The sequence below is a fragment of the Girardinichthys multiradiatus genome, chromosome 4 (genome assembly GCF_021462225.1).
Source record: "Girardinichthys multiradiatus isolate DD_20200921_A chromosome 4, DD_fGirMul_XY1, whole genome shotgun sequence".
Classification (NCBI taxonomy): Eukaryota; Metazoa; Chordata; class Actinopteri; order Cyprinodontiformes; family Goodeidae; genus Girardinichthys; species Girardinichthys multiradiatus.
In genome coordinates this window covers 7,916,439-7,925,052 of record NC_061797.1, presented here as the reverse complement: position 1 = coordinate 7,925,052, position 8,614 = coordinate 7,916,439, and the positions used below count along the sequence as shown (strand labels likewise).

General features: G+C 39.5%; 1 protein-coding gene across 1 annotated transcript; it reads right to left on the bottom strand.

Annotated features, from left to right (window-relative positions):
- Positions 1-472: 472 nt before the first annotated feature.
- Positions 473-7,296, bottom strand: slc7a6os (solute carrier family 7 member 6 opposite strand). The gene is made up of 5 exons (XM_047364152.1): positions 7,051-7,296; positions 4,410-4,733; positions 3,585-3,791; positions 3,033-3,165; positions 473-1,272 (listed from the first exon to the last, which is right to left on the bottom strand). Exons 1-5 carry the CDS (start codon positions 7,237-7,239, stop codon positions 1,151-1,153), a joined length of 975 nt encoding a protein of 324 aa, XP_047220108.1. The 5' UTR covers positions 7,240-7,296; the 3' UTR covers positions 473-1,150.
- Positions 7,297-8,614: the final 1,318 nt, after the last annotated feature.

Here is an 8,614-nt window from a genome sequence, read left to right as displayed (position 1 = left end):
TAAGACAATAAAAGACCTGAAATATTTCAGTTAGTGTGCAATGAATCTAAAATATATGAATGTTAAATTTTCATCATGACATTATGGAAAATAATGAACTTTATCACAATATGCTAATATTTTGAGAAGGACCTGTAAACGGACCGGCCGGACAAGAGGAGGAAGACTCGGGAAGCAAAGTTAGTGATTTGTAAAACATTTAAGGGCTATAACTACTTTGACAAGGCACTGGATGTTGGTAATAGATGCTAATAAAATTAGGGATAATTGTACTTCGTCTACATGGCTCATCATACAGGTTCTTTATATGGTTTTGGGTGTTGCTGCTTTACATTAATAGTTTATTTGTATTGAAGACTGGTTTTGCTGTTATTACTCCTTTTATTTGCACTTTATTGTAAAATAAACTGGAAAACTCTTGGATGAAAGCAGTTTGTTCTTCATGCAGGGAAACACAAAACAAACTCTGGTGTTTATTTTGAAAGCTTTCTTTGTTTACACATCTACATATTTACAGAAACTTTAATTCAACAAGCATTCAAGAAACGATCCAAACCACGAACTGGATTTTTCTGAACCCAACTCGCACATCCGCAACAGAAAATACCTCACCAGCCTTTCACGTTATGCAGAAAGTAAGACAGCTAGGTTTACGTACGCACTACCATGCACGAAATGCAAACACTCTAAACTGCAACCACACACACACACACACAACGACTCACCAACAGAAGTATTGAACAGCACGAAGCGTACGAGGCATACCACACTAATGTGCAACGATTCTACATCCACTTGGAACAAACACCCACATATAAGTTCACTCTAACAGCTTCAAAATAAAGACAGGCTCTCTCGTTCCTTCTGGAGATAACACCTACTCTCTGTGAGCCTCTGTGTAGCAGAGAGATGGAGCGACTGGCTGAACTCTGAACAGTTAGCTTTCTGGAAGCTTCATGACTAACATCGCAATACTTTGGCACGCCACATGAGTCCAAAATCAGGGGAGTGCTGAACAGGCAGTGGTCCTGTTAGGGTTATGTTTTTCTTCTCTGGTCTCGGCTACACAGAAGCTCGTGGAGTGAGATGTCCTTGAGGAAAGGGGATTGAAGAGTTTCGCTGAGCGAGGGGGGGAGCAGCAAGAAGCTGATCAGTCAGAATCATATTTCTCTGCATCATCGTCTTCACCGCTGCAGCCCAGCTCATGCAACGCATCCTTCTGGTATTGTTGCCAGCTCCTCCTGCAGTAGGAGTGTTCTTCCTCCCAGTAAACTGGACAGAGGGAAAAACATGAGATGCATGACCACAAGCATAACTAGAAGACAAGCGTTTTAGACGTTTAAAAAGTTCCACTTTTGTACATTCAGCTCACAGAACAAGTCGTGAGGATCCTAAAAATGTTTCCCAATGTCCCTGCTTCTGGCAGTAATCATCCTCGAGATGTGAAATTGTTAATATCTCAAAGGATGTAGTTACTTTTACACTAAGATCCAAGTTGGTTTGGACTGATGTTTTCTATTAATAAATGAAATCATGTTTTGAAAATGGATTTTTGTATTTATAAAGATTATCTGACAGGAAAAGCTTCTTTAATTATCTGAAACATTTAAGTGTGACTAATTCTGGGGCGGCTGGGTCCAAATGGGGGGTTTGATTCCACCAGCATCCTATTGCTACATTTAGCTCTTTAGCAAGGCACCTAAAGCCAAGTTGCTTTGATTAGATCAATGTTTTAATGTGCAAACATCGCAAACAATGCTGGTAGAAGTTCTATACAAGTTGAATCCATTTTCAAAAAGAACCAAATCAGAAGTCTGTTGTATCTGAACAACTAGATCCACACTGCAAGGTCAGTCTGAGCTTAACTAAAACTTCATTCATTAGCTACCCACCTTTACTAACGTTTTCAATAAAAGGTTTCATTGTTGCACATTTTAAAGTACAGTAAAGTACATAAAACTCTAGCAGGATCAATCCTTCAAACAATCAATTTGCAACTGACCTCGAAGTTCTAAGCCAGCCTAAATTTAAGACTCCCTCCCACTACTATGGCTTACCGCTCGAGAGCGCCGACTCTTCCATCATGAAAAGCTGCAGGTCCTTCTTGCAGATGTTGCAGGAAGCTACCTGAGGATCTAGTCCTCATTTCAACCATGTTGGGTGTTTAGCCTTTTTGCTCCAGTGGTCATTAAAAATAGCAACTGCCTAGCATGCTGTTTTCTCTCGCTCACCGGAGACGTGTTCGACTAGCGAGACACAGTTACGTGCTCAAAGTAGGTCTGCTTCATAGCTATGCTAGAGGATGCTGGTCTTTTAGCCAGGTGATGTCTGCCGCTCACAGGTCAATATTCTGAAAAGTAGCAAACCAACTGAGTGGCAGCGAGGCTTTCTGAGACTTCATTAAAAACAAAATGATCTCAAACTGATGTTTTTAAATCAAGACGGCTCTTTATTACAGAACTACGCAGCTAGAATACCAAGCACTTTCCAGACCTTGAAAACACCTTGTTAAAATTCAATTTTCAAGGATTTCAAGCACCTGTATGAACCCTGATTGCAATATTTACCAAGAAAACCTGCTTTGAATGATTTCCTAACATCCTGCAGCTTTCAGGAGTTACACCTCCGACAATAATGGTGAAAAAAAGGCTTTTCTGGACTTCCATCAGTTGATGCCCCTCATCTCTCTGCTTTAATGACACAATCAGTTTTATTCTGCAGTGGTTTCTGTTTATGTTCATGTGAACAGAGATTTTCTTTTTAAACAGAATTGAAAGAGCCTCATTAGCATTTTTACCCTGAAAGAAAAACCGAAGCTTTTAAACGGGGAGGTTTTATTCAACCAGCAGCGACTAAATGAAGAAACATTCCTGCAACGCAGCACAGCCTAAAACATCGTGTTTCATCATGTTGTCCCTCTATCAGCAGTAATACAGCTGGACTAAAACTAAAAATATCTGTCAGGTTTCCAGCCGTGGTCTTGGTGGCTCCCAGGTTTTGTAGCTGACACCGTGAAGAACAGAGAGGCCTACCTCCGTAGCGCTCCTCTTTGTCACCGTCTGAATCACTGTCCTCATCAGGGTAGTCATTCCTCCAGTTGCTTTCTTCATTTTCATCATCTTCGTCATCATAGACTTCCTCTTCATGGACCACCAGATCCGGAACCTGAGGAAAATGACCAGAATATTTATGTTCATCGTTGTGTTTAGTTTTAGAGTAAAAAAAAAAAAAAAACTGGATATAAAAACAGAAAAGAGCTTCAAGCTCTAAACCAAAATGTGAACCTGTGACAAAACTTTGGAGAATAAATAAAGTTTTAACGGTGTTTTAAGTAGTACTATCATCAAACTGTATTTGAGCAAAATAAATGTCATGTTTCCCAACAGAATTAGAAAAGTACTGGGTAGTAATACTTCTTACATCAGACTCTACTCTGATTTGTACTCAGGTACAACCAAAGCCAGCAGCTGCGTAAACCCCATCTTCTTAATGCTACTCTGTAGTAATTCACCCCATTTCTTCATTCACTCACTCCGATTTCAGCACTCATTCATCTGTCCGTCCATCCATCTATCCACACACACCAGTTCTGCCTCGTCAGCATAGGCCCTGACAGACAGGATGTCCTGGATCCAGCCTGGTGTGACCGTTTCCTGGTAGTAAAGGTCGTAGACGTAGTCGTCATCCTGCTCCCGGTGCGCCGTCCCCAGCTTCTCTCCAGATATGTCCAGCCGCTCACGCAGCATCTTGGTGTTGTTACACAGAATCATTTCAGGGTCTGAAGGTACCATCTTTAGAAACAAACAAAGAAAGACAGGTGAGCAACAGCAGGGGCACTTATAAAATGACAGGGAAATGACACATAGTATTCAAGATCAATGAAACACTAAATAGTGTGAAATTCATTTGCATTCATCCCCTTTACAGTAATCTGATAGTTCCCAATAAGATCTACAGCAGCCATTTGCCTTCAGAACTCGTGTGATGGGAGTCCAGCTTGGGGCAATTTATACTGCACACCCCCCTGAACGACAGTGGCAGCATCATGCTGTGGGGAAGCAGTTATGCTCATTCATCTCACGTATGGTGAGCCACATTATTAGGTTCCACTTGCAAACACCCCTTAGCTCCTTTCTCTTAGTTCTGGGCATATAAAGGATTTAATTCAGTATCTTGATTCTATAAAAGAGGCATTTTATCATTGTATATTCGTCAGTACCGCACATCATCTGCTTTTAGCTGACTGGTCAGAAACACAGCAAAGATGTGACAAAAACAGAAGGTTTCACAACACAGAAGAAAACTAACATTCTGTAAGAAAGGGCTACTGGTTATCTGAAGTGTTTTCATTCAATTATACTTCCACTAAAAACAGCTAGAACATTTAACAATGCAGATACCGATCCCACCTTCCTTAGTGGCTTCTGTGGGACCTCCACGTCCTCATGGACAAGATCTACCACCTGGATTTCACTAAGACCCCAACATTTATCCGTCCTGCCATCATCTACAGCCTCTGAAGAATCTGTTGGGGGGGTCTCCCGCTCAGTCGGCCTCGACAGCCCCGTACGGTGACTCGACAGTATTCTGTAGCGTTCCTCCCTCCGTGCGCTCCACTTGGTGCTCCGCAAGTCCCCGATTATCCGCTGTGAGCTAGCAGCAGAAGGGCGTAGAGCGTGGGCGGTGCGGGGCCGAGCAAGAGCCTGCCGGACCTGTGTCTGGACTGGAGCATCCTGATGGGGAGGAGACAGACGAGTCAAAAGAGGCTCAGACATGTGTGACATGGTCATTTATATTGTTCGTACTACCTAAGCTTACAGTCATAATGGCTCCTTCAATGCAGAAGTCAAGTAAAACAAAATAAAATGGTACCTTTAGTCTTTCTGAGAGGAAAACATACTGGCATATAAGCGACTGCAATCAGAGACTGACATTCAGTTCTCATGAGCATAAACATCATAGATTTTGGGCTTATAAAGATCTGAACTATTCTTGTCCCAAAGTGGAATGGTCATAGAACCAGATGAATTAATTTTCCTTCCACTTAACTTTCTATGAATATAATTGGATAGAACAGTAAGCTTCTATAGCAAGCACCCTTTGTGGCTTACCCTCCTTGTGGAGGGTGTCAATGACTCTTCTGGACATCTGTCCAGTCAGCAGTCTTCCTCATAACCGTGTAGCCCAGTGATTCCCAACCGGGGGTACTTGTACCCCTAGTGGTACGTTAGCACACTGAAGGGGGTACGTGGAAACATTCAATATTTTATTCCCAAGATGACGGGTAAATATCATCAGTTGGTAGAAATAATTCTTGGATGTGTAACGCTTTATTAGGACCAAAGTGCAAAATATACCAAGCTTTAACAAAAAGAGCAAAAAAGGCACAATAAAACAGCTACAGGTGAGAAAGACTAGAGCAGGGGTGTCATTACTGCTCACCTGGATGACGCTACGCCACAGGGAGAGAGAGAAAAGTAACAGCTGTTTCCACTTTGCCTCTAGATCTATCAAAGCTAATTAAAGACAAGCGATCTCAGGTGTCTCATTAAAGCTGTCAAATCAGAATCAGCTTTATTGCCAAGTTCGTACAAACAAACAAGGAATTTGACGTCGGTACACTTTGCTCTCTGGGTTTTTTCAATTTTATTTATTTTTTTATAATGATGAAAAGAAACTGATATAGTGAGCCTGAATATTATTTTTGTTAAGTGTTCCCTTTCTGATTTTTGAAGTTTAAATGCTTGTTTTTAAGAGGACTTATACAAAAGAGCTCCAGTTTTTGTTATAACTAAGACAGGTTCATTATTTATGTTGATTTGTATTTATTTAGATTGCATATTTACGTTCACAGCAACAGAGTTATCTTTTCGTTCAATTTGAGCTAAAAAAATTAAAATGCCTAAATTAACATTTTCAAGGTAAGGAGTTTAGATAAAATGATCTTTTAATAATCGGTTTTTGTACATTCTATTTTTGCTAACATGTTTGACTGAGGGGGAACTCGTGGTATAACAAAATGGCTCAGGGGTCAAAAAAGACTGAGACCCAGACTGGGAGACCATTTAGTGACTCAGGAAACCTTTGCAGGTGTTTTGAGTTAATTAGCTGATTAAAGTGTGACAGCATGAGTTTCCAATATTCTCATCGGTCAGCCATAATCATCAAAATCACAAGAAATAAATGTTTAAAATATTTCACTGTAAGTGCAAAAATCTATACAATATGTGAGTTCACTTACTGAAATGAGTAACAAAAAGCAATGAATTACTTCACAATATTCTAATTTTTTTAACTGTACTAGAGTTGAATGTCATGTTTGGTAGTGACATGCATGCATAATCTGCATGCCAATAACACGAGGGAACATGAAGAAAAAAAGGCAGGACGACGTGGGTTATTAACTGTTCCTACAGTTATCAATATTTAGAAATATCACAATATTTTCTGTTGTGGAGGCCTGCAATTAACGCTGGAATAAGAAATAAGTGAACAGACTACAGCCTTTTCAAATTAAAACTTATTCAATTATTTGTGTCAGTATAAAGGATATTCTGTGTTTAATTTCCTTTTTAAATCAGCAAAGTTATTTGTTGTAATATCCATCCACCCTGAAAAAACGGTTAAAATAAATAATTAAAATCCAAATAATGTAACATTTGTGGCCACAGCGAGTGTAATTAAACATGTGTTACATCAGAGATATCTGTTATCAAAGTAGAAAAAGTAAATAATGTATTTGGATAATAGTAAATACAGGATAGGTTCCCGCAGCATCCATGTTCAACGTCAACAAAACAAGCTAACAACTCCCTCGGCTAGCATAGCACACAGGCTAACGGCCAAGCTAGGGCTTTGTTTCCAAACACCCACCGCTACTGCACGTTATAATGCTACGCCTGCTAACAGCCACTCAACTACACAATAACTCTGCTATTGTACTGCGCCCAAATGGCGACTCCATATTCACCGAGCGATCCATGCCATCTCCACCACCAGCTGCGTGCTAAGCCGGGGCTAACTGTGTGGTCACCGCGGCGGGCCTCTGACCTGTGTCGCTACGGTCGCCACGAGTTTGAACACAGAGTTCTCCACCTCGGCTTCGCTGGGCTCTGGCGCCGTTTCCCCAGAGTTCTGGGTCGATTCGGGCCGGATACGCTTACACGCCAGCAACAAAGCATCTGCGGGGTCTGTCCCCCTTTTTCTTTTCACTCGCAGAATGGTCGTGTTCGGGTCCATGATAGTTCTCCGTCGTCTGCTTCTAGGTTGGCTTTGCTTCTTCTTCTATAGTTGAGTCTTCTTCTTCTGGGGTTTATTTGGCGGTTGGCAAAGAAAACTAAAGCTGTGCCACCAACTGGTAAGGAGTGTGGTTCATCATGGATTAATATATATCTATTATATAATCAAATTCCATTAAATAATTTAGTTATTTTTAAATATTGTATATTTGTATGTTTGCTCCCAAGGTTCTTTTGCAATGTGTCTATTATGCTAAACTTTTTTTTTAATCCTGTCAAATTCCCTCCTCATAAATCTTCTTTCTGCACATATTTCTGACATTCTAAAATAGCATGTTCTATTGTTTCATCCATCCCTCAGTAGTCACATTTCGCTGTATTGAGCTTATGTATTTTAAAAAGTGTATAATTAAGTCTTGTATGTCCTAATCGTAGGATTGGTAGGATAGGATGGCAAAGAAGTTGCCTTCTTAGCTTCAAGATGTCTCATGTTGGGTGATCTGGGTTATTGCCAAGTGAATTTAACCAATACATTATTGTTGATTTTGTTCTACTTAAATCTAATAGCATTTCTCCCATTTCTAACTCCAGTGCTGTTGTTGGAGTTGTTTTAGATGCTCCTGTACAAAGTCTTAATGCTTGATGTTGAATAACTTCAAATTTTTCCAGATGAGTCTTTGACGATGAACCATAAATAATACTTCCATAACCTATATTTGATCTGATCAGTCCCGTGTAAATTCGTTTTAAAGATTCCCTATCTTCTCCCCAGTCACTGCCAGCCAAATAGCTCATATTTAAGACTTTCTTACATATCTTCTATAATATTTTCTCATCAAACTATATTCCTAAAAACTTTATACTTTTTACTGGTTCTAAGTCTTGATTATATAACTTATTTTCTATTTTATATAACTTTTATTTTCTGCCATGTAAATACCATAACTTTTGTTTTCACAACTGAGAACTTGAATTCCCATTGAGATGTCAGTTTCTCTATTCTAACTATCTCAGCTTGCATTGGTTTTCCTGTTAGCTCTATATTTCGCCCTCTTTTCCATATGGCTCCATCATCAACAAAAGTGAACAACCTATTTCTTTTCCAATGTCTGTGAATACAACATTTTTCATTAAAGAAAACAATATGGGACTTATAATACTACCTTAAGGAATTCCATTTTCTACAAAATATTTTCTGGACAGTTTTTGACCAGTTCTAACTTGTAGAGTTCCATTTGTTCAGAAGTTTTGAATCCAGTTAAACATTTACCCCATTAATTCTCATTTTATTTAATTTAATCAGTGGGGTAATAAGATAAGGTTTAGTTTTATTTTCATATTATTAATGTTTTGAAATAGTTTATGTCTCTTATCCA